This window comes from Linepithema humile, chromosome 3 (genome assembly GCF_040581485.1).
Source record: "Linepithema humile isolate Giens D197 chromosome 3, Lhum_UNIL_v1.0, whole genome shotgun sequence".
Classification (NCBI taxonomy): domain Eukaryota; kingdom Metazoa; phylum Arthropoda; class Insecta; order Hymenoptera; family Formicidae; genus Linepithema; species Linepithema humile.
This window is the reverse complement of record NC_090130.1, coordinates 25,165,462-25,193,012: the sequence shown is the minus strand read 5'-3', so window position 1 is coordinate 25,193,012 and position 27,551 is coordinate 25,165,462. Positions and strand designations below refer to the sequence as shown.

The 27,551-nt window shown below is 35.9% G+C and overlaps 2 protein-coding genes across 4 annotated transcripts in view; one reads left to right on the top strand and one right to left on the bottom strand.

Moving 5' to 3' along the window:
- The window catches only part of Syn (synapsin), a gene marked incomplete at its 5' end in the record, with an annotated part of 45,408 nt that overhangs the window by 3,570 nt on the left and 14,287 nt on the right, over positions 1 to 27,551 (top strand). The window contains 2 exons of the mRNA XM_067352438.1: positions 277 to 412; positions 779 to 883. Coding sequence (XP_067208539.1) covers positions 277 to 412; positions 779 to 883 — 241 coding nt within the window. The remainder of the gene's footprint in view (positions 1 to 276; positions 413 to 778; positions 884 to 27,551) is intronic.
- On the bottom strand, positions 42 to 27,551 carry Timp (Tissue inhibitor of metalloproteases). Of its 3 annotated transcripts, none has more exons than XM_012361184.2 (5): positions 27,071 to 27,551; positions 4,040 to 4,166; positions 3,677 to 3,759; positions 3,343 to 3,573; positions 42 to 2,618 (listed from the first exon to the last, which is right to left on the bottom strand). In XM_012361184.2, exons 2-5 carry the CDS (start codon positions 4,164 to 4,166, stop codon positions 2,394 to 2,396), a joined length of 666 nt encoding a protein of 221 aa, XP_012216607.1. In that variant the 5' UTR covers positions 27,071 to 27,551; the 3' UTR covers positions 42 to 2,393. The 3 variants fall into 3 exon arrangements, with proteins under 3 accessions (XP_012216607.1, XP_012216606.1, XP_067207100.1); XM_012361183.2 differs by lacking the exon at positions 27,071 to 27,551 and adding an exon at positions 14,081 to 14,213; XM_067350999.1 differs by lacking the exon at positions 27,071 to 27,551 and adding an exon at positions 7,590 to 7,646.

The window sequence follows — 27,551 nt, the reverse complement described above, 5'->3', positions numbered from 1 at the left end:
GATTTTACACATTTTAAAACTAATAATTTTCAACATTAAACTAAATTTCATAACTTAAATCGTTTAATATTTTGCAGTTATACTACATTTTAATATTGAGTTAAGCAAGTATTGAGAGAAATAAATTAAATATAACTTAAAAGTCTAAAAACTTAACGTCGACGTATAAATTTTTTATATAAAATGAGAAATAATTTAATAAAACAATAAGAGATATAGATCTGATTGAAAATATTAACATTGAACAGCGATGCATCTACTATTATTTGTTGTCAGATCCTTCAAGCCTGATTTCGTATTGATACGTCAAAATCTGCGAGATGCTGGAGAAGATTTCAAAAATCTTCTTCTTGGCCTGATGTACGGCGGTGTACCCAGTGTTAACAATATAACAGCAATTTACAACTTCCAGGTAATACATTATCAAAAAACTCTTCAGCGAAACAAATTTTCTAATAATTATTTTTAATAAATTTAATTATCGATATAAAAGATAAGATAAAGATTTTGTTAAGAATAATATAATTTCTGTCATCTAAAAATATAAATTAAAATTTGAATTATTATAATATTAAAATATTATCTCATTAATTTGTGTATAAAAATGTTTGCAAAATTTCATTCAAATACAATCTAGACAGAATTATAATAGAGATTTAGATGTACATTTTATGTGAGATTCCACACGTGATGCCTCGTATCGATTTCGTTATACATATCTTTCTTATACACAGTGTGCTTGAACCTTTCGATAATTGCTACGTGTTCCACGAAATAGGACAAACCTTGGGTATTTGCGCACCTGCTGGGTCTACAACGTCGTTTGGGTAAAGACAACTTCCCTCTGATCGAGCAGAGTTATTACCCCAATCATCGTGAAATGGTGAGTAGAACCAATTGACAAATATTTATTCAGCATTTTACGTTTCTAAAAATTAAATAATCATAAAAAGAAAATACTGTCTGGTAAACAAACCGCATTATCAGAAAAATATTATCTCTTATGACACGTCACGGGTACGCCTGGAAGAATAACTGTTTTCATTAATTTATAATCTATATATATGTCATAACACTTACGAAATTACCACATTTACGAACTAAACTATGACATAGGTACAAAATTCGTATCTTCCCCATCGAAAAGCACACAAATTTTCCATTATATTAATATTCTTCGTACTTTGTACTAAATTAACAAGAGACAGCTGTTGCATGAAATAATTATTGAAGTAGAATTAAATGATAAATATGCTCTTATAAAATACAAAAAGCCTTGTACATATCTTCATGTGGAAAACTATTGAGATATTCGGTAAAGTTTTTCTCGTCAAACAGTGCCAAAATCGTGAATAATAATTCCTGTAAACAACAAATATATACGGTGCTACAATCTAATTGAATTGATTAAACTTAAAAACGCACATAAAAGATTACGAAATGTAATGAAAGTACGAGTAGCGTTTTAACGTCTACGACTACGCATAACGAAACGATAGTTGGAATAATTTAAGAGTACACAATGTACATTAACAATATAATATATACAACATGTTGAGAGAATAGCCGAGAAAATAGGTCGCTCATATATATTTCAGTTATGAAACGCATATTGGGTATTGAAGCGTTTCGAAATTCCTAAAGCTAACAAACTTACTCTTCATTAATAATAATCGAATAATTAAGACTCGATTGTACCAGCGCCGGTTAGATTTGCCCGTAATTAACTAATACTTCCCTGCTTACGATTACAGCCAGTGGTAAGCTAGCAAAATTGTGGGATAAATAGCCGACGTTGTTGCTATCGAACCTAAGTCACAAATAATTTAACAAATGATATATAAATGAATCCATATCTTAACTAAACAATTACAAAACTACGCCGACTCTTCGATACAATCAGAATCGTTCTTTCGCCCAGTCCATCGAAATCTAAATAAAAATTAGTATGAAGATTAATACACATCGTAAATAGTCGACGACATAATTGCATCCCTCAAAAGTAAAGCGATATATGTTCCATTTATTTCCTATCATTTAAAAAATGTTAAAATCTGAAAAAGAAAAATAATGATTAAAATCATTATTAGTATTAGTTAATAATAAAACTTTGAAAGAAACGGAAATTTTGTCTCGTCCATGTAATAATGCTTTTTCGTGAACTACTGAATTATTCATATTCCGAGTAATGGAAATGGTGTAGGCCTTTTGCATTTTCGATGCTGCAAATATACGGTTCCATTAAACTAGCACTATATCACTTTGCCTCTCAGTGACTCAATTACCTGCGGCGCGTTCGATCGGATTGATTGACAGATGCGCCGCGTCGTTTTGCGACTGATAGATTTTAGCTGCGCCTCCTGTCACGAAAACACGGGGTACGGAAATGTCAGTTACGGCTCCCGTGACCTTTGCTGCTCGCGTAGGCGCTGATATTCCTTGATGCAATTTTTATACGGGACCGAGGGAACCCAGGAACAGGAGCCACCGGGCGCCACCAGGCAAACACCGTATTTTTCTTGGCAATCTTGCGGGCCTGGTGTGCTCTCCCACAGGCAACGCTTCCCGCCGCTGGACTCGAACACGGCACCCTTGCGCCTCCAATGTGTATACAGAATCTGCGATACAAAAACCAGGCCATTTATACACGCGACTTTTCTCGCGATCTCATATTTTCAGTCACGTAAACTCGCGCCTTGCAGCGGTCTACTGTGTTTGAATAAATGCTCCGACATTCGCGCGTGTGCAGCTCTTTTATTCGCACGTGTATATTATTAGAACATTCCATTTTTGAGAAGTACATCCGGTTGAATAAAATCAACTGGGATTTATAGCGTAGGTGATTTATTACTTTAGCCCCTTCACGCACTGAGCCTGCCTGTGTTCACGGAATCAGTTGCAAAAATATTTAATTTTACATATGATTTATGTATGTGCCTCTCTTCACAATTTACGATCAATTTCGGTTGAATTTATTTATTACAAACAACTAGACTTTATTTTTTCCACTTGTTGTTGACCTAAATATGAAAAATATTCAGTAATATGCCAAAAGTAATGTAACAATCATCACTGCTAACAACAAAATTAAAAGTTTTATTTTTTCTGGTGTGAAATATGTATTGCAACATGTTATGAAACAAGAGCAATATTTCGAAAGAATGTAATAATCATTTTTAGCAATAAAATTCGAATTTTGTTCCGCCTTGCTGGCAGGATATCTTATAATATTCTTTTAGTAAAAAAGTTTTCATATTGATATGTTAATATTGGTATTTTTTAATATTAAAAGCTTAATATATATACATGGAACAACGATCGATAAAATAATTTAATACTTACGTCACACGCGCAGCCCTGTTGATAGAGCTGTCTCAGTCCCTTGCGTTGTCTGCTGGTCGTCTCGGCCCATCTTATCGAAAGTCCGCAGAGCGATATGAGTGCTTTTCCCGAGACAATTCTACCGCTGAGAACGTAAGTCTCGCCGACTTTCAGTGTCATGCCGCACATTCCGTCCGAGGACGGAGTCCATAAAAGGTTCTGCATCAGTGCCACGTCGGCCTTTGGATTGGACTGCGGGAGGAAGCAGGCGTACGGTTAAACCTAGATTATACATTTCGCGATGAACGCGACGCGAGAACGCGCGCGAAATCTCACGGCACATAATAATACACACCTTGAAGACCCTGTTTATCTTGACCTTGTAAGCGATCTCGTACTCGTTCACGGAGAGAACCTTTTTCACTCTCATCACGGCAACTACGACAGAAGAATGTCATTAGCCGTGGCCGTCGTACCTTTACGCAAGCCGGAAAGTGAATTCCGCTGTTATTTGGCGCATATTTTACAGGAAAACTGTGACATGGCTGTTCATACTTGAAATCTTTTCACTGTACGTTATTCTACGTACAGTATTATTACATTGAATCCCATCTTCGCATTCTTAATAAAATATGCATATAATTAATATTTTTCACGCCTTAAATATTTACAACATGAAAGAATGAAAGAGATATGAATCATGAAATTAACATCGTACCAAAATCCGATTCGCAGAACTTGGTCTGAGGGTGAGCTAGCTTACAGCTGCACGCTGCGACCCTCTGCACTGGTGCTAACAGCGCGGTTAGCAGCAGAAAATGCGTCCATAGAAGTGATCGCCACATCTGATAAAAAGAGAAATATATTATTTACGACAAGTGGGATATTTACCTCGCTGCTGGATCGTATTTCGATCGCTTCGCACAATTGCGCGCAATTTTGAGAATGTGCATTCCAGCGCGTATATAATAGTCGACATTAAGGTGACGCACATTGTAATTCAATCACCGTGAGATAAAATAAACGCATAACGCGACGCAATAAACCGCTATCCATGCGGAAAATCCGTTTATCCGCGAAATCCGGTTACAGGCATTCAAGTTATTCCAGCAACCCGTTGCTCGTCGTATATGCTTGTCCATCTAACTCGTAGGAAATATTTAGATTTGCATTTGCTTTCCCTGAAAAGCTTCCAGAATATTTCAGCTTGTGTCCCCTGTTCTAAAATATCTATATATCGTTTTATTCACATTCGCAAAGCATAGCGACATACGTCAATTTATTAAAAGAAAGCTTCTCTACGCTTATCGATGTGAAGTCACGCCAATCGCGTGAAATTTGATAGCCAATTAATTATAATGTTGTAGATATTACATCATATGAATTTCGCAGACTTCTCAAATTAATTGCCGTACACATAATACAATTACCCGCTTAATATTTTAGGTAAATGTTATCATACAATAATGTAATTAATTGGATGTGGTATGTTCATTCAAGTTGTGAGTAATTTAATATACAGAGATTTCAATATATAGTAATTAAATTACAAAATGCTCAGATAAACAATAATATGCATTGCTTATTTTAATGTAATCATGCAACGAATATTAAATATTGTTGCACGAAAACTCTGATAAAGTATAAATTGTTGCACTACATCAATGTTTTATGTTTCTTGATATTTTATATTCCTTTTTATATTTTATATCTTTTTATGAAGTATATAAAAGATATGATAGAATCTTCCTTAGTGAAAAGATGAAGAACTCACTCAAGGAAGAGTACGCTAATCCGACCTAGTTTATCGTCGCCAGCTGAACGTGATCTAAACATAGCAAAACGGTATCCAAAGTCGAACGCGATCTAGAAAACACTTTGCGCAACCAAAAATGTTCTATTGATGTGCGCTCTTCCTATTATCATATGAAAATAAGCATCTGCAATCTAAATTATGAACGGTTCATATAAATTGTCATTCGTTAGTAATATACATTTAATGTATTCAGATTAATGTTAATTAATGTTAATATACCATGTTTATTAATACTAAAAAATTGTTTGAAATTTAATATCAATCAAAATTGGTAATTTCTATGTTTTAATAAATGAGCAGTATCAAAAAATATTCATCAATATTCTTCACAATAAAAGTATATATATATAAAAAAAAATATTTTTGCTCTTCTCGTATCTCTCGTAAAAAAAACATTCAGAAAAGCAATCTGCGGTGGAATAACATATTGCAACGGAAATACTTGTCAATCTGGCAAATATAAACCCAAAATAAATAAATTTTATACATGCAAAAAGGGAAAACAGTGGTCGTACTTTCGGAAGACGGTAATAATATACATATTCTGATGTATAAATTTACCGTAAACATCGATTCGCGAGAATCGGTTGGATACCGCTTTATTACCGACAAGTCGTATCGCGAGCTACGCGAGTTACGATCATGATATTTCAATTCTTTTACATCAACCTATTTTGCATAGAACCTTTATGGTCGCTCCATTTTTCTTCGAGAAAATTTCCGCGAGATGTGACGCGATATTTCGTAAAGAGACAACGGCGTAGTTATTGTTATGGCAGGCGTACAAAGAGATACTGGTATTTGCGGCTATAACAATATATCACCGTTGAGAACCTACCATCTGTACAGCTTTGTTCGTCTATAATATTGAAATTATTAGCGGCATTATATAAATTAATTTGCGGAATATAGTTGAATCTATAAAGATAAGAACCTGCATACCTACGCAAAAATAATGCTTATTAATAAATAATGCTTATTAATAAGTAATAAGAAATCGATATCTTGACATTGAAACAAATTTGTCTTAGTTCAGTTTGAATATATACATTGTTTATAAAAAAATCGACGCACCCGTTTGTGACAAAATATTAATCCGTTATATTTAAGACATAGTTTTTTTTAAATAAATAATCCTCCTCTTATCTCTTCAACACGTATGCGAAAAGTTTTACTAACTGAGAAGGTTTGCTTTGAAGTGCGTAAACTTTTTTGGTAAATAATGTATGCGTAATATAATAAAAAAAATATGCGCGATGTTTAATAGACTTAGTACGTAATGTACACGAGTTTGAGTAATAATACGCAATATTGCATATCCGATAATCATCATTCGACGTGCGTTTATGCGAATGTATTTTCTCAACTCGAGATCAATTACTATCAATAAGATATTAACAGAGCGGCTCTCCTCCACAGGAAAATTTATCGACCGCGTTTAAATAATGGGGTCGTACTTTACACAAAAGAATAACTTTCAAAAGAAAATAATCAATAATGATAATTTTGTAAAAGTGGAACAAATATAATAACCCAATATTCCCTAACAATAGAATTGCAATTATTTATTAATAAATAACGTAACTATAAGCAGTCTAATTAGGGATAACAGTGTAATCTAAACAGTATAATTAGGGATTATAATTATTAGACTGAATGATTGCTAAATGTAGTATTAAAACAATCGCAATATCTATAAGATTATGTCAGTATTGATAATTTGATGCCGACTAAAATTATGTAAATTTATTCCATCATTAGCTATGTGATATACATAATACTTTCATTATTATTAACGTTAAGTATATTGTGACGTGACAAATCTCTTTATCATTTTTGCCATATTAGTTAATGTCATCCAATCGTGATTTCAAATAAACTGGTCGCTAGCAGGAAAATAAAACGTGACCTTCGCATTGCAAAATTTGCATAGGATTATCGATAGCCCCGAATTGATTGCGGTTTAGAACGACCTTGTTTGGAAGACGTACATTCGTTTCTTTAATGCGAGTTCTAGGAAAAAAAACATACAGAAGCACAACGATGCCAAAACATGCCTGCTCATCTTGGCTTCATCTTAATCATCGGATTATGTTTCGATGCAAAGAATAATTTTATTATTTTATATTTAGTAAGATAAAATAAAAAGTAAAATTTTTTTTATTTATAATATATGTAGATGATATCTCTTTACAAGACGACACGCTGTTCTCAGAATCAAACGTTCAATTATTCAAAAGACGGATAATCTCGAACTATGCGTCGCTGAACTGTGCAATCGAGATTCTACAGTGCTAACGAAAGGATTTATATGGGCAACGTTTGCCGCGTCCACACCCAGATGAGTGTCTCCGCGTGACGTTCGCCGAACGCGCTTCATGCATCATCATGCAAAACGGATTGATTGAGAGTCTGATGTCAGAGGCAGTTCAAGAAAGAGACGCGTCTTCACCTGAATTACTTTTATCACCGCGTCTGTAACAATGAACATCATAGTGTGGGCACGTCTGCCGGTGTTCCACGTTTCATGACGCATCGCGACGGCACGGTGCAGCGGGATTCGTCACGCGCCTCAGAATTCACTTCGCGACCCCATAAGCGCAACCGCGACGATGGCGGCGGCGAATATCGTAATCGTGCGCGTGATTACACGCGTCGCGCCCTCGCGTTCAGCCGCGAGTAAAGTCGCGCGCAAAGTCGCGTGGCGAATGAGAATGGTTAAGCGCGGCGCGTTTCTTCGCGTGATGTCACTTCACGGTTGCAGATAAACGGAAAATTGGACGTTAACATATAAATCGAAGAGCGATTCCAAGTAGCTCGTGTAATTAATTTCCAGTCAATTGCCGTGGCTTTAGTTGGAAAATTATGACTCAATGAAGAAACAATTTATTTGTTTGGCATAAAATACGAAGCTAGTCAAGGACGTATCTAAATAGCTTTGTAAACTTGTGTAGAATTTATAATGAATCTTCCCCCCCCCCCCCTAAGTACAAGTTATTTCACTTTCGATATTCCTCTCACATAATCGATTAAATTGACCTTCGCAATTGAACGGGTTCTATAACATTTGACCAAGATAATTATTGCTTTACGAATATACAGCCGATTAAAATATACAATGTTGCGACCTGATAAACAATGTACAATGTAATTTACGATCTATAATTCCTGCCCACACCGCAAAGATTTGTAATCTTCAGATTGTAAATAAGCGAGCGGGCTGCACCAATTAACTTTAAAGTCTGAAGAAGATTATAGTAGAAGATCGTTAAACGTAAACATCGCGAGCTGCATATAAGTGTTATGTACCTCATATTTATGATAATTTCAGTGTGGATACTCGCAAGGAATTATAAATCAAATCTAAATTTTTAATGCTATAAAGTTTAGTAAATTTTTTTTTCGACTGGCAAACATGATTTAAGATGATAATTTATTACACAGTCAAACTATTCGTGAAAAGCATTTATTTTGAAAATATTGGTTTGTTGGCAAAAGAAATGAACGATGTATAAGAATAACTAATCAACAAAATATTTTTCTTGCATAAGCAATGTAATCTTTCGAAGCGGAACATACCGAGAATATCTAATTAAAAGACTTCTACTTGCCGATTCAGTTTTACTCGAGACTATATTTTACTATTGCGTCATTGTCATGTCGAATACGATATAGGTATGTCTAGACTCAGCACACCTTGCAGCACGAAAAGCATTGCACTTTGGATTTTGCCTCAGCAGAATTTGTAACACGAGGCGCACATCCGTCCTAAGCAATATACGCAGGCTGTGAAGTCAGACGCAAACGTTATTTTTCAACTCGCATTACTTTCTCAACATTCGTTTCTATTAAATTATGATTGTTTAATTTAAAAAAAAAGGGACAGAGAAGTTTATTACATTAAGATTAATGTATCTAGGGAGTTCATAATTTTTAGTTAATATTCATTAATCAAAATTAGTATAAAAATGTAAGAAATACATATGAAACATGATTTCTATCGATAGCGAAATCGCTAATTAACATAGTGATTTGTTTGTCTAGACAGAACAGAAAGAAATCTAAACGTATATAGCAAAACCTGTTCAATTAACATTTTCTTTCAAAAAATACGTGCGGCAAAGATGACGGGATAAACATGTTTTCCCATAGCGATAGTGCTATTTATTATCGTGAGATCTGAAATTATAATCGCTAAACTCGTGATTAAGTAAAACACACTCGTTATTCCTATCGTCGGCAACAATATGCATTTCATGGTAGGTCTCTCGCGCGATTCTCTCTCTCTGTTCTCCATCATGTAAACATAATTATGGATCGCAAGTTATTAAAATAAAATTACAACCTTCGGCCGCACCGTCTTTGCGCCGGGCAATGATTTATGCTCGTTTTGACAGAAATCGTAAACGCGAGAATAACGACGGTAAATATTTACGATCGGCGGCGATCGTCGAGACGATTTCATTATCAAATCAACCGATGGACTCTTAATATTGATCACGCACTAAAATCGGACGATTTTACTGCTCGTCCAAACCGTGAGAATCCATCCACCCGCGAGTATCCACATAAATGCATAGTCGAACGTCTTTCGGCAGACGTTCATTCGTTTGCGTATATAAATCCCCGCACGTTTCGTTGGGATTTATGGACAATCTTGAACCGGGTTCGTCGTCAAGTCGAGCGTCAAACACGGAATTCCGTCGTTGAATAGATCGCCGGGGGGATTCAGTCGAGCACGTCCGTGGAATTAAACATACGGATGAAAAACATCCCTCCTTTTCCACGGAAGCCGTGCATCCACGGCTTCGAATCGTGCGCGAACAATGATCGTTTTTCTTTTTTTTTCTTTTTTTAATACCGCGTCTCGCGCGTTTTCGAGTCACCCTCTATGGCGAGCAACAGCTCGCCATTGTGACGTGCTCCGTAGAACGGACGCGGGTTCGGCCCTGTCGACCTGTAATCCCATCAAATCGGAAAGAATGGCGCCCTTCACCGCCAAAAGTTACGAGCCTCATTGTCGACGCGTGGGCGGGCCCTCGATTAAATTCGCTTGCTCTGTAAACCGAAATTACTGTACCGTCGAACACGCCGTGCTTGCCGTCGTGGTTTGCATTTACATGGTACACTTTTACGTTGAAGAATGTTTTTTCTTTTTTCGAATAATTCAACTCAACGCACCGGGTCTGACACGCGATGAACGTTTGCGTAACTGTTGTTATCGTAATTATAAAGTGGGATTAAATGTTGCAGGAGTGAAAATCACTGTAATTCTTACTGTATTATTATACTCAATAAAATTAAGTACTTTTCTACTGTGGAAAATCTTTCATTTAAATTCAAATAAACTTTTTCAGAAATTTATTCCTTTACTTATCTTAAATTTATTTACTTCTTCAAAAAATTATTTCGGAGTTCTTAATTATTTATAAGACACAATTTTCAATATTAAAAATATTTTTCAATATTTTTCAATATTTTTATTTAATGTTTTTAATATAATAATGCAACAAATATAATAATAAACACAATAATCAATAATTATTAATGCCTTAATAAAAAATCTCAAATATTCTATTATTTTTGCAATTAAATTTATAAGTCGTGGTCATTTTAAAATTAAAAATTGATGAGAAACGAGAACACGATTAAAAATAAAAATATGTAATACATTTCATGGGATATATTGACGCTTTTGAGAACCACGTTTCACACGACAGTCTCATGTCTCGCTTAATACTGTATTCTGCGACGGCGGTACCGTGCCATATACTTTTATCCGATGAATCTTTTTCACTCCGGGCGCATTTGCATACTCATTAATTCCCGCGCTCTTGTATCGCATTAACGTGACTCTCTATATGTACGCGCCGCGGTTAAATCTTTTTCAATGAATTAGCGGCCGACCACGTCAATCGGCCCGACATCGATTATTCTTTTCGGTGCATCGTCGACGGTGCCGGTTTGATTGCTCGTCGTACGCGTGAGCTCACACATATTTATTTATATGCATGAAAATCGGCCTGACCAACTTTCGAACTTTCAGCGGCGTATCGCAACCGGCTCTTTGATTCAATCAAAATAAAACAGTTGTTTGAATCATCAAGCATTATTTCGGGATGAGAACTTGCGGAATAGATTATAAATGAAGTGTTTAATAGCGTTTTGTGATGGCCATGTCTAATAATCAATTGGAGATAATGCGGCTTGGTTTAATCAAAGAAACACGCGTTGTTACGAGTGTTGCGAGATTACGATTGAGAAGGAGAATGAAAGATTAAAGAATTTCTTTCGAATATAAAATAAATTTTCTGAAAGCCTTAATATTTTTAGAAACATTATGTATTTATTGAATGCGAGAATTAAGGAATAGAATATAATAGAATTTTGTATAAAACAAAAAAGTATTTGATAATAATCTGGAAGATCACATATAAAATAATCATAATAATAATTTAAATGATAATATAGTAATCAAAAAAGTATTTATAATAATCTGGAATATCATGTAAAATAATCATATTAATAATCTAAATGATAATATAGTATTCGTAATAAACACATTATGATATAAAGAAAATTTAAATATTTATGACATTAACATAAATATTTTAATATTACATGTTACAAGAAAAACATGTAATATTAATATGTGATATTAACATGCAATTAATATTACATATGTCTAAGGATGGATACATATAATGAACGCGCGCGACTTCGATAGTATTATTAGTGATATTAATCATTAATAATGAATAATAACGATAATAAATGTAGCTGCTTCTAAATGCCACGTGTTCTGTTATTACGATATCATTATATATTATATATTGGCATTCCCGATTGCATGGAATTATTCATGCGTGAGATTAGCGCCAAAGCGTAAGTCGCGTCGCGGTATCTATAGCATCCCGGCAGAGATTCATGAAGCTCAGTAATTCCATCGTGCACCTAACGAGAGCACGCGAGTCACGGCAATTACGTTGTCGGTAATTATCATCCCGCAGACTAAATACCAGCCAGAGGCTCTCAAGTGCAATCTTTACAATCTTTGTCTATGTCAGTATAGGCAGTATCGCGGCTCGTATAGCCATCATCATACAGTAAATTACAGCGCAAATAACATTGTGCATAACATGGTTCGAATAATTCTAAAAAATATTTTTTATATAATAATAATTTTAATAATTATATACAAAAAAGAAAAAAATAGAAATTTAAACAATCTTTTCCATAGTTGCAGTTTTAAGATTTTTAAACAAAGTCTTTATGAAAAACCAAGAATTAAATAAGTGTTAAATGTCTAATAAAATTTTTAAAAAATTAGAGATATTGAAAAAAACATAAAAATATTTTTCATGTCAATATGTTATCAATAAGTCTTTATTACCAAGAATAAAGTATGATAAGATGAGCGATAATTGGGCGACGAGATAAATCAATCATCACAGAACGTATCAATATCACATTTCTTGAATGAAACAGCAGGAGACACGAAACCGCACTAGACAACACGTCGCGTACCAGACCCGAGACTTGAACAGTCATTGTGAAATTGTAACTATGACATCAGACGTAAGTCTGCGAAGTGTGAGAGTCGTGTCGTATCGTTACGTAACAAAAATAGATCAAATGTGCTCACATCGTCGTTTTGTCGTTATCGTATTTGTCGTCGATAACTATTTGAGATAACGTGTAATTAGCGACACGGATATAAGTGCAAAGATTTTTTAAGGTTTCTTGTTTGTAAAAATTAATTTGCGATCATTTATAGAATTTCCGGAATAAACTCTAAGTGTCAAAAATTCTGCGAATGCTGATAAATTACTGTAAATGCAGTCGACAGTTTTGCTAAAACGTTTTGAATTTCGCGCAAATTATATTTTTTGAAAGTAATGTGATCATACTCGAAAAGCTTCCGAAATGTAAGCCGATACAAACGCTAATGTAGTACGCAGATGCGTATTAATTATATGTTCAATCAATCAAATGCATCGAGTACCTACACGATCGACGTAACCACAACATGACACCGTAAGTGATGGTTGGCTATGCCCAGAAAATTAATTAAAGTACGAAAATATACCCTGCAAAACGAGGATACACTTTTCCTCAAGCAGACGGCGTCGCGAAAAATGCGTACGCGTCTGAGATGCAAATTTAACCGGAATACGTATCTGTCTTATAAATCTTTATACATAATAAAATTAATACAATATATAGATAGATAATATAAGTAAAATTAATAGAATAATTAATAAATTATACAGGTGACTTTATCGAGTTTGTATAAAAGTATGTGCAATCTATTTTGAAACCGTTTTCATTGAATAAATGGACGGCATATAAAGTAGCGGAAAAGTATATCTTGCTTCTTAATGGGCCGCTGCGTCCCGCCTCGTCACAGTAATGTCACGCAAGTTGAGTGCAACTCGATACATTTACCGTACAGTTTATAGTTCATTACAGCTGGGAATTAATCCATTAGGACGCGTACGCGGCAGCGCTAATTGGAATTGCTCTCTCATAGATTAACACCCTCCTCGATAACGATCGGCGCTCCGAGATTAAAAAATGAAATGTTGCTGTGTAAATAAGCTTACTTATTCTCAAATGCTTTATATCAAATATTACTTTACATTGCGAGATACGATACACCCGAAATGATTCAAGAAATTCTTCGAAGCAATCGCGGCAAGCCAAACATTCTCGCGAAAAAAGCAATTTAAAAAAAAAAAAAAAAAAGATAAGTCCACGAAGGTAAAAATTTTATGAGCAATGAATGTTCATGAAGCGCTACTTCGTACGCGAAATTATTAACCGTTATAAAAAGCACTCATCGGACCATCGGGCGCGAGAGACGGGAAACTCTTCTCCGAGACCTACTTATGGCAATAGGAATCCGCGCACTTTCATTTGTTCACTCGACGAGACACTAACCTCGAGAACGCCCAGGACGAAATACCGCCGATATTCGCGCGACGTACAACGTGTTCGCGGGTGGTTTTCCGGCGGCGCAGCAGGTGCAAGCTCCTAAGACGCGCGTCAAAGCAAGACTGCCCCAGTTCCATCGTATTACCGCTATTATATTCCGCGGCCGGCCAGCATCCGTACATGCGTGTACGCGTGAACAGAGTCTCTGAGCTCATATGCCATTTGCGTGCGCCGCGGCGCGATGCATGCGGCGCATAAGCGATTCCCGGCGCGGTGTGTGTGTGTGTGTGTGTGTGTGTGTGTGTGTGTGTGTGTGTGTGTGTGCGTGCGTGCGTGCGTGTGTGTGTGCTCCGAAAAAGGAATAGAAAGAACGCAAGATGCATCGGTCCTCGATTAATCACGACTTTCGGACGTTGCGTCATGTATCCCGACGTTGCGCTCGGAAATGAATCCAGACGAACGCGGTCTATATCTTTTCTTTTCCCTTTTCTTCACAAGAAGTGGGTTGAATAAATCGATTGTTGACGTGAATATACAATTATTACAAGGATTTGAATAATTCATATGCCATTCGTATTTTGACGAGAAATGATTCATCGTATTTACAATTATTATAAAATGTCACGTGATTTAATTATACGATAAACAATACGATATCCTTGCCAGAAATGAAAAAGTTAATACATTCGTCCGACGCATTAGCGCAAATCAATTATAAATGCAAATGAACGCAACGGTACTGATAATTGAACAACAGACGAATTCGGCTGCCGCGTAATGTACTCCGGATGCGCTAAAACATATCAGATAAGCAAGCGATTACCTCGCATTTCACGGGTCGAAACGGGTCAGTTAGCGCTCAGACGATTCGTTTGCAATCAGGCTGTGTAGAAGATATGCGAATAGCTGTGTGCGTTTGCGCATGCCATTCTACGAAGAAGTGCGAAAAATAGGTTTATTGCGAAGATACGAGAAAATCTTATCTCTCGCTACATAAAAAAAAAATGACTTCCATGAAAAACAATTTGTTTCAAGAAAAAATGCAACGGAAACAAATATACCTTTATGTTAGCTGTCATCTTCTGTTATATACACTAGGTTTTCCCAATGTGCTTGTACAAGTATACAAGTTACAAATACATTGCGCTGCAGAATTGATGTCATCATTTCTTTAAACTACATAATATCATAAACTTTTTTATTTTATATAATTAATTTGTGATTTAACTTATAAGTCTTGAGAAACTTAAAAAATTTAATCTAATTGTTAATTTGAAGATGAAGCTATAATAAATGATAAGCTTTAATTTAAAGGAAATTTATTATTCGCGTGAAGCGAATATAATTGTGAAATTATAAAATTGGATTTTGCCAGAACATTAATTGTGTTGTAAATTTAACTGTTGACAATTGTATAACAATTAATTTATTAATGTAGCGCTAATGACAGCTACTGTTTATATGTTCATTTGCGATATTTACCATTTTTTTTGGAGATGAATCTGCGCAACACAAGCCACAAATGCAGTGCGCTGAGTGGATGGCTCGATTAATCATAAATTTGGACATTGCGTCATGCAACTCGTCATGCTCGGAAGCGCATCAGATAAGCTCACGGTTATGTTGCGTTGCACGCTTTGAGTGTGCGTAAAAACAACTCGATATACAAATTAACCACCGAAGAGTAACATTATTATATACACTAATATTTGTTGATAACATGCTTATGTCGTATAAGCATATTGGAAAAACCCGTCATGCATATGGAAGATGAAAGATTTCACAAATAATTAATAATATATGTCGCAATAATATATGTATTAAATGTTGTTAAGATAAAATAAATCATACAAATAATTAATATAATGAGAATATGTTCATAATACAGTTACATAATATAGTTTAAATCCAGAGATTATAAAATACGGAATAAAGCGTTAATTTGTCTCGTTGTTGTCTCAAAATATATAATTAATACTACTAAATTAATACTATTAATAAATTTTATGAAATTCCCAAAAGCAAATTATAAGATTGATTATATTTCATTATTCGCTCAGAATTACATATGCATTGAAAACGTTGAAATTCATATTTAAATAAGGAAACTAATAAAAGATTAAATATGCAGATGGTCACCTTATCTGCAAAAATACTTTATTTGCATTACAGTATGAATCATCACACTGTTATGCAAATAGCGATAAATGTGATGCAAATCGTGCACGATGGTTTCGCGCTTATTAATGTCCCTATTACGATACAGCTTGTGTCGTCGTAATATGTCAATCTTCATTCCACACTTCACTGCTTAAAGTGAAAGTGCAATATAAATACTGGAGAATGAACTTAACATACATAATATAGAAACTCACGGTCTTTCAACCTTAAACTTGACAATGTATGGCTATGAACTCTTTGACATTTTTGCTTTTTCGTTCTCGAGTAATCGTTCTACATCGCTGCAAAAACGCATTGATGTAATTCAGTGTCTATTCTTTTTTAGCTACACATATGTTCACAATTTCATTGCACCTTTAAAAGAGTAGTAGCAGACCGATCTATGTCAGACGTGGGCGGTCGCATCGTTTCTTCGTCGGCCGATTTACGTTTAATGTCAACAAAGCTTATTTTTATCGACGACTCCATATCGTTTTCGCTCGCAGTGGCAAGTATCTAAAAGCCGGCTATCCGTTGCCTTCGCGGAAACAATCTCGCTACGGATTACGAATCATTACGAAGAAAATATCCTGCAATATCTCAGCGATAGGAAGAAAATAGGGTCTCTATTTTCCTACTGACGTCTTAGCGCTTAACCGTTTTTTCATTCGCGTTGAGATATTTTTATCATCATTCACGATACACAAGAAGCTAAAAGACACAAAAAGATAAGAGTATGTAAAAAAGTTCATAAATAAAATGATTTATACGGAATAAAACTTGAGATATTTCTATTTCAAATGAAGTCATAAGACAAAAATAAAGATTTTCTGATCACTAATTTACAGAACTTGAAATAATGCTTCTATTTTAAATAAAATTATAAGACAAAAATATATAGAGCTTTTTAAATAACTGATTTATAAAACTGATTTCCCAGCACAGTCAAAGTATACCTTTCCTTTTTCAATCTTATACTCATAAATATGCAGAATTATATCGAAAGCTTACATTACTTCGATTTTTAGGATCTTATTTATGCATCATTATGAAGCAGGAAAAAATAATACACGACACGCCGCGGTAATGTGGTGGTTCTAGTACACGATATTCTATATAGGTAAGCTACATAGGATTTGCATAGATACGTATCTCGCTTCAAAGAATTTTGTTCTACGTGAATCATTCTATAGAAGTCGATAGAGAAACAGAAGACTAATCCGATTACGATTGCGGCAACGTTGCTTTAGTGTTTACCTAATCGATACCTAGACACCGCTTTTCATGTTGCCTACATTAGACTACTAGAGACAATATATGCGGTTCCGAGTTAATCCTCGAAAGTTAAACATTAGACTGTGAATTTACATGTATTTATTAGCAAAGAGAACGCGTGCGCGTCCGCGAATTATGTGAACCATTAAAATCGTGATTTTCACCATGCGAGGCACGGCACGACCGCAACCTCTGCAAGCTCATTCTTTCTCATATCTAAATTGCGGTCAGCCACCAAGCAGGAGTTAGCCGGCTGCGACTGCACCGGGTGTTCGGGGGAATTCGCCATCCTCATTCGTTCCGAGAATGTCGGCATTCTTCTGAACTGAATCTAGAGCGTGCTGCGATTTGATAAGACAACGCCTTAATGTAGTGCACGTAGTGCGGCTTGGAGATGCTAATCGCGTTATAAAACATCGACACTTTCACATTCCTAGAATATTTCAGTACTTTTATTTCAAAATTAGTCTTTTAAAAAATACGAAAGACATTAAAAATTATTAGAACCTTTATTATGTTTGACAATTGACAATATTAATAGAAAAATTGATAAAATATCTCCGTCCTGATTTCAATACAAAATGATATTAAAGGTAAACGTATCTCTATACTTTGTTTTCATATAGCAATCGATTGACTAAAATGTATTATAAATCTTGCCGTTGGACATTCCCATGTTGTTTACCTGACACGTTGTTATGATATATGAGAAGTTTCATGAATGTTTGGATATCATATAATACGCATGATAGCAAATAGCGTGGTTGATAATGCCGAAATAGACGGTCAAATATTTTTTCACTGACATAAAAAAAATAAAAATAAAAATAAAAAAACTGTTCGAAACAACGGCCAAGTCGCGAGTTACGAAGTATCGAAGAATCTATTTATGTCAGCAAGAAGGGAAAATAGATCGTCCTCTGCCCTATTGGTGTCTTTCAACGGAATGTAAACGACAGATAGTTAACAACGTGTCACCCTTTAGCGTGTATATATCCCGGATCTTAAGAATTAGATAACGACTGAGTGGGTATTGGCACATTTTCGTGAATGCAATATTTAGACAACCTTATTTTTATTTTATCGATAGCACAAGTAAAATAAAAATAACGTTATAAATATCGGAATTGTGTGACTTTATCACTGCAAAGTCCGTGAGAAATGTGAGCCATCAGTCGCTGGAAATAAAACATCCGTTTTTAGTATGTCGGCTAGGATCAAAAAGCGACTTGCAGCGCGAAGTAACTGTGCGAAGGACTTTCAGATAGTTGTTCCTTCGTTCAAACGGTGCTAAAACCTTGATGGGGCATAAATCACAACGTCACCGCGGCTTGATCAATGGCCGTTTCTAAAACGGGCGCAGATGCCACCCACCGGCGATCCATAAATCGCGCGAATCAGCATCGTGCATCACTTCCAATATTATTTTATAGCCACGCTTTCCGGAAATTGCGCTTGACAATAAAGCGGACGATGAGATTCAATGACGGCCCTGTGTATAATTGATATTGATACACCGATCGAATCTGCGTACACCAGACGATTTCGAAATGAGTCTATCAACTACCCACACAGAGAATCCGATTCCGTGGAAATAGCGGATGAAATCATTCTCGCGCGACGCGCCATGCATTCTACTACGCTGCGACCGTTTCTAAGTACGAGTACGTGGGCGATGGAAAGCAATCCAAAACACCATTGACGCACGTATACTATTTGCGTGACTGATTTCATCCAGGAAACCCAAACACAACAATTTCGGTTGTTTTCGGTCAGAGCCGTATATTTTGAAATCTTAGCTCTTTCGCGCAAGCAATGTTTAACATCACTCCATTTTTCTCAGTTGTTTAACTTTTGACTTTCAACTTCTAACATGTAACATTCAGCCTTGAAGATTTGTAAGAAATTCAATATTGCCTTTAACTTGCGAGTCTCAATTTCTGAATGTTTAACTTTCAATTTTGGATCTTAAGTTTCTTCCAAATTGTTTTTCTATAAATTATTAACTTCCAAGTTTTAAGTTGAGATTCTCGCCTCTCGACTCTAAATTTTCAACTGGTACTGGTCTCATCATGTGCTTTTCATTACACACAGTAAAAGTCTTCATAGCGACCGCATCGCAGGGAAACGGAAAAAAATGAGATATCACGCGACTAGCGAATGGCTTCAATTAGTAAAACACTTTCCCATCCTAGGAATTTTCTTCTTCTTCGAAGCGATGTTGCGAAAGCGTTTTATGCGAGTTTATCGCGATTCTCGTTCTTCAGTGAATGAGATTGTTGGGCGCTGAGTCATGCGTAGTAGAACCACGTATTAGTTAGGTCACGAAAGAACGCGGCAGACGTCATCATTGGCTTTAAAGAACCGCCGGTGCGATATCACTTAACACGCGTCGCAAAAAGATACCCTAAAATCACGAGAAGCGTACGAAGGTCTTCCGCGTATTCGAAATTATTTTAGTTTTACAGAACGGTGGCTTGTCCGGAAGTACGTACATTCTGAGATCAAAAGTTATTTTCTCTCTTAGAAAAATATTTTTGAAGTGAATTTAGTTTTATAAATAATTTTATAAATAGCTGAAACTCGCACAAACGCATCATCGTTTCGAAGAAACATAAAATTTTTAACAGCGGAAAAACAATTCACTTACTGAAACCATTCGCTAACTGCGCAATATCTTTTTTTATCTATCCTAATTTCTTTAATTAAAAAAAATTTTTTTATTTAAATTTAAAGCAGACACATATATTCATAAATCTAACAGTTATCAATTAAAATTGATTCTAATATCTTTGTTTTGGTAAAAAGTTCGTTGTACTCTAAGTATGTCACGGTTAATAGGCGATACGTATAATAATGTGACAATCATTCGTCTTACATAACGCATTGTCTGACGGATTACTACGTAGTTATATTTTACAGCTTATGTCACATACTGCAACATCAATGCTATGCCCAAAATACCGGACCTTGAAGACATGCGCAACTAATTATACGCAAGCATTGACGACATATCCGACGCCCAGTAAATGCAAATATATTCATTAAACGAGTGACTTTTTTTATTCAGAACAAGATATGACCATGATGTTATTACGAATGTAAATTATACAACGAATGTACGCGCACTTAAAATTCAGGCATAATTAACTACTGTTGTCTTGACGCTAAGTGCTTTCAACTCTGTAATCGTTATTTCTATACCAATCATTATAGTTGTTATAATAAATCGAATAATCGACAAACTTTACTCAACTATGTGCAATAGAAATACGCAGTAGCATTGATAAGCAAAGTGACTGCGGCAGAATACATTTAAGAGAGAGCGCCGCGTAATGCAACCGCTTTGCCTTCTGATGAACCTGCCGAGTGATAAACGGAAATGGTAATTAAATTCCGTCGTGCGATAACGCGCTCCGCGCGATTCCATGCATGGACGATTCCTCCTTTGCGCGCGTGTAAGGGCGGAATCGCGCGATGCATCAAAGAGAAGCGGAATGCCAACTACCGCGGAAAACACATGATTAAATTGACTGCGCATTCGTGATGACATAACGAGAGAAACCACGAGCAAGACCACACCCCGATGGTGCCGCACGGCCACGTGGTGTTTCGTAAGCTACAGACTTTTAGGCAAGGCCGCCATGAAACGGGTTACGACGTCTTCTGCAGAACGTTAAAATATTTGTGACGTTTATCACAAAACGCAGTGCGGTACAAAAGGAGTATAGTGTGGTATTAAACAGAGATTCTCCTTCGCGTACACAATAAATGGAAAATTTCGATAAAAATATAATGATTTGATTGCGAGCTATGGATATTTGAAGTGTATAAAAAATACAATCAATTAGATTAAACCATGACGATTTAAAATACTATAATCTAAATTAAAATATAATAAATTATTATGATTTAAAAATATCGTAAATTTCAACATTTCTAAATTTCTCATTATTGATATAATAATACGTGATATGCAAAAAATCAGAGATTGAATTTAAAAATATAATATACTCCAAATTGGTTTTTAAAATGACATTTGATAGTTGCGTCGGGAAATAAATATATCGCACTCTCGCAAGAAAAGTGACACAAGTTGAAATTTTTCGATTTCGTATTATGTGCAGATTGTGTTCTAGATACATCGGCCTTCAATCAGGAAGTTGTACAAGTTGAATTAAAATACTTCCCGCGTGAGTTAGCTATGTTTAATACTGCCGTAAATAATTAATTTTAAAATTATTGTTTAACCAAGCATAGACATGTAAAATTATTTTCCGCATCAAGCTTCGGACGACTTATAATTTGCGACAGAATTTAAGATAAAAATTTATTCATAATATTATTAATAGGAAACGTTATCAACTTCCTTTCCTTTCCTTTCTGCTGAACAATATGATACTTTTGACTTGTGTCACTTTTCTCGCGGAGGTGCGATATAGGTGAACTTGTAATTTTTAACGTCGCAATCTCTGGGACACATTGTCGTCACTAAGTTCTACAAGGATTAAGTAAATCCCGGCCAAATGCCCACACCAATTCACTACATTTGAACACTAACTCAATTTAGAGCCGCACGTCGAAGCTGTAACAAGATTGTATCGTACTTACATGGGGAGGGAATTTACTAGATTTAGCTGCACGTAGAATTTAGCTGCATCAGACCCGTTAACTATTTAATGAGGTATTCGGCCACGAGAGAGGCTATCCCATTACTCTCATAGTTGGCCTTCGATAGTTGGCGCTTAATGCCTGCTGGATATTTATTAACATTTTGCATGACCGCGTGTGCGCATTGGCGGAGATTCATCTTACGTACACGCGGAAACTGTCCTCACCTCCGGGACCATTAACGGTACCACAAGCATCGCAGGACGTATCTTCATAATTCACAGCGTATAAAAGAACCGCGTGTATAATCATGCAGTGTCTAGATCGCGATAATCATTCGCGAATATAATTTATTTCCGAATTGTCCGTGTATATTTACGCGGCGTATTTATTACACTTCATACTTTTTGCATATCCTTCTTTTTAGATTTAATAAACGGCGCGACTTTAATTCAACGCGACCTTTACGTTTTACGACGTTCGTGTTAATAGTCACTTAACCTAGTAAACACTTTAGGGATTTTCTCAGGTTACGCGACGTGACCACTTAACGTTTATGCGAATTCACGAACACGCGATTTTAGCATATTTCATTATTTCACAATATGCATGCCACTGGCATTCGCCTTTTTGTTATTTCGAACATTTATTTGTATGGCCGGTGTTTGAGTAGAGCGACGTGATAGGTCGATATGTGTTGAATAGAAACTTGTCCAGTTGGTTCAATAGCCCGAACTGGTTAATTGTTATGTATTATACGTTCGGTTTGTAGACCGTAACATCTGTGATACGTTATTAGAGACGTTGTTATACGTTATTAACGTCCACCTGATATGTTATTAAACATTTATTAGAATTTTACTTTCAAAAGTAATTTTTCATAGATTTTGTTAAAAAAAGGATCGAAATAAAAGTAGCAGAGAATTTGTTCCATTTCTGTATTAATTAAAGAGTTTTCTAGCTGCGTTAATTAATTAGCGCGATAAAAATCTGTATCTAAGTTATTATGCCGGAAATATATAATGCAATAATATTGCGTCAATCATACATAATACAATCGCGTGATTCGTAATTATTACATATTAATTAAGACAAGATTTAGTTAGTTCAAAACATGCTGACTGATTTTTAAACAAATTTGAGTAACGAGCTCTTCGCTGGTTTCCACGGACTTTCTTTTGGCCTTCGATTTCAATGACTCCCTTCGTTACCGGCTCTTCCTTCTGCTCATTAGCGAGCGTACATCGCGCGAAGGTTCTTGAACTACGGCTAATTGTTGTGGGAACTACGATACTCTGTAGTGTTTCCGGACGAGAAGACGTGGATGCCGCGTGATTTTCAACGCGACACCATTCATTCGCATTTTGTTACCCTGAGAAATGTTAATTCTATGTCTCGGCACGTCGTCCGACCGTCGCGAGTCATTACGATCGTTTTATTACGCGACGTAGGATCGTTTTCTGTGCCGTTGCGATCTCCGACGAACGATCGCGCGTTTATCTCGATGGAATATCGCTCGCTGGCGAAATGCAGTCTGCAAATATAATCCCGCTGAACGGAACAACGATCGAAATTATCTCGCGCGATAAGAAACTCTAGATTTAAACAGTAGTTGATATCATTTATGTACAATGTCGTTCGCGCAATCGTGACTTTGAGGTCGGCATGATTAATCGCGCTGATAAGCCAAGTGTCGCTGAAGCAAAATGTATATTGAATTAAAGGTCACCAATGCGCTTCAACGAGATGTTGCATCTCAATCTTAAGCTGAATCTATCGGCAGATATTGGATGTAAGCCAACTTCCGACAAGTGTGATCTATTAGATAACTCGCGCGTGCATTCGTATTAAAGAAAGAGCTGTATTGTGTCAGGAAGAACGAATTGCGCTGCTTACATGGCAATTAAATTCGATGCAAAAGTAATAATAGACCATGTAGAATAGCATTTAACGATACAGATGAGAGTCAAATAGAACAGTAAAAAATAATGCAAATAAAAAATTATTTGATACCAATATTTTTTATCTAAACTTTATAAAAAATATATTTTTCACATTTATATTTGAACTTTTTTATTGATTAAAATAACATTAACTATTTTATTTGTTTAAATAATATTAATTTTTTTACTGATTTTTTTAGCAATAAAATCCAGTGAAAAATAAATTTATTTTTTACAACTAAAATTATATATTACGAAATATACTAGAAAATTATAAAAGCTTATGTATAAGAGAGAGTCAGCAAGAAAAGTGAATAAAAATATCGACAGATATTGGAAATCGATAATCGGGCCGATAAAAAAACAAGAGTAAGATTGATATCAAAAACAAGTTGAACTTTACTTCAAGACACTCGTATTTCGCCGGCGTTTGTGATTGACGACTGCAGTTTTGGAATGATTGCCGAAGTGCATTCCTCGCGTGTTTATGCGTTCATGACGCAATCACGGAGCATCGCGGCTACGAATGCTCGATTCGCAGTTCTAATCTCGGTCGGATTACGAGTGTCTGCGTACTCCTTGAAAGGGAATAAAATGCGTGGAGCAATCGTATCTACGTGCGAATGCGCCGAATGAGCGTGGCTTGTACGTGGAGGCCGGCTGGTTGGCGCCACACGGACCGATGTATATCGAAGCAACGCGTAATAAACGTGATATTATACACGACGATATGGCGTGTGCATTACGCCCGCTACAACGATGAATTATATCCTCTTCGTGTAATCGCACAATGAACCGGTTACACCGCGAAAATCGGCGCGACCGGAGAATCGTGATTACCCGCCGGAATGAAAATAGCAATTATTTCAGCCGCATCGAAGGGCGCTTCTCCTCGATTGATCGAACAGCCTCCGGTGTATTAACGCACGATGCACTTATTGCTTTGTTGCACGGAATACGCGAAGGTCGATATGTCAGTGTGTCGCACCGAGTATCCGAGAGAATTTATCTCAACGCGTTGTTACACAACAAAGCCGCGCTGAAAGCAATTTAATAAAAAATTAAACTTTTTTACTTTTAATTTTAATTAATTTTTTTAATTTAATAATAAAGAAATTGGCATAAAAGTTTATGTTACTTTGATAAAAAAAGAACTAATACTATTTTAATTTATTATGAAAATATAAACGTAAAAAGTATATTTATTTTTAACAAATAATAAACTTTGACGGTCAACAATTAAAATATTTCAGAAATTTTCGAAATTACTCCAGAGACATTTTAGATGAGATGCGTTCGTGTGTGTGCTTTGTCCCACGGCAGTTAAACAATTTCCTTTTATCGTGCTTCGTGCGGCACGAAACGTTCGACGGCGACACGTTATTTCGGATGCTGCGCCGACTAGAACCGTTGCCAGGAAAATAATCACCTACGACACACGTGGGAGAATCGATCGTTAACTCGTTGTGAGCAGAGAGGTACATATGTACTTAGGCGTAGGACTAGCTTAGCTCGTGGAGGCAGTCTCGTACGTGCGCTCTCATATTTTCCAACGTTCCGTTTATTGAAATTGCTTTCCCTGAAGCGGGCTAAAATTAGGCGCAAATCGACAACGTCGTCTACGGCACAATTCAATTTCAGCTTATCACAGGTTAGCGTGATTGTGCGGAATGTAGACACCGCAATTTCTCATGAAGAGCGCTTCGAAACGTAAAACTGATCATTACATGAACGACGATTTTGATGCATGCAGGATTTAATATCTGTGATACACGCCGATGATCATTCATCAGTGTCAAGTGTGTCGTTGTTTCACGCGAATGGAAAATTTATAATGACGCGTCACGTTCGCTCTTAATGTTTTTCCATCATTTGACTAATGAGCATTTAATCGGTTTCTACTAGTATCAATTGGCGGAAAACGATCCTCGCGGTATTCCACAAAAAGAGAGCCGTAAGCACGTTCAAGACGTTGCATTAATCGTCACTGGTACGATGAATATAGGTACGTGTCGTGACTCGTTTGTAATTGCAGATGACGTCACTATTTATAGATCTCGCGTGGTCGTACAACGGATCTCAGAGCTAATCTTAAATTAAACGGTTTTATTTTGGAAGAACACACAAGCTAATGTATTTTCTTTGCACGTTCTTTACATATTTTAATTCTGAAATAATCTATTCTATAAATTAAAGTCAGATAATTGCATTTGTAGTTTTCCAAAGTATTTGTAAAATCCATATCATTATTAAAGTTTAAAAAAATAATAACACAACATTAATAATAAAGTATATTGCAATATTATCAAAAATTTCTTTTAATATTTCTTTTATTAAACGTATTTTTTAAAATAATATTTTAAAATAATATTTAATCATGTAATATCTTGATAAATCTAATATTTATCATTAATATTTATTCTACTAATATTTGTCTGTTATGTGAATTCTTTACGCATGTCAGCGTACAGAAGTCGTGGTTCAATCTTTTCCGGATCGACATTCATAAGTTCAACTCGTTCGGCCACACACATTCAGACGTTCTATTTATTCAACCTGGTTGGACGCCGTGGTTTCTAATCATTTGATTCGTACGTCTTATATAGTCTACCTCATTTATATTATATCCTTCATTTATTAATATCTTACGAAAATTAATAAATATTCTTTCAATCTAAATATCTTAAATTTTACTTAGCAATAAAATTATTTTGTTAAATGAATGCATCTTTCCTTAAAATATTTGCGTACTCTTTTAAAAATAATATTCAATTTCCAATACTTTTATATAGCGTAGGATATCTGAATTTTTCGCACAAACCTCGCTTACAAAAAAGATATGATTTTCGAGTTTATCCGTTTGTAAATTTTATCTCATTCCATCGTACAGATTGTACGCCAGTCGAATAGCTTGTTGTTCCGCTATTATTCACGATGTATTTATCGAGAAATTGCATGACTGCACCGTGAAACACATTCGTAGATGAAATCAGACAATGCAGATTACCTTTCTCCGATGACCTTTTTGATCTTTCCGCCTGTAGACTTTTCGCACCGCCTCTTCCGCCTTTCCTCGCTGTCTCTTCTTCGCGTTCGAAATCTCACAGTTCAACGAGCATAATAATTTCTGATCGAAAATACGAAGAAGTGGCACTCGCGCTTTTCCGCGGAGAATTAATCTCAAGATACCGATCACTTTTTCGCGCGCACGATGAAGGATCCTTGTTGCGCGATAACATCGATCACGGGAGAGAGAGCGGAAATCAATCGGCAGAATCGCTCTTTCTCTCTCTCTCTCTCTCTCTCTCTCTCTCTCTCTCTCTTGCTTCCTTTCTCACTCTCTCACACACATACGTGCGCTGCTTGCGAGTTACTACGCACACGTACGCACGCACCTCGCGAGCGACCGATCGCGCGCGAGCTTCGAAAAGCAATGCAAGCGCGAGCGACACGCCGAGCTCTCGTTCCTTCCTACGTTCTTACTCGCA

Coding starts and splice junctions, on each gene's coding strand:
- Timp (XM_067350999.1), bottom strand. CDS start 7,631: ATGATGTTCATTGTTACAGACGCGGTGATAAAAGTAATTCAG. Junction 3,574..3,676: donor AGATAAACAGGGTCTTCAAG/GTGTGTATTATT, acceptor TTCCTCCCGCAG/TCCAATCCAAAGGCCGACGT. Junction 2,619..3,342: donor AACAGGGCTGCGCGTGTGAC/GTAAGTATTAAA, acceptor TTTGTATCGCAG/ATTCTGTATACACATTGGAG.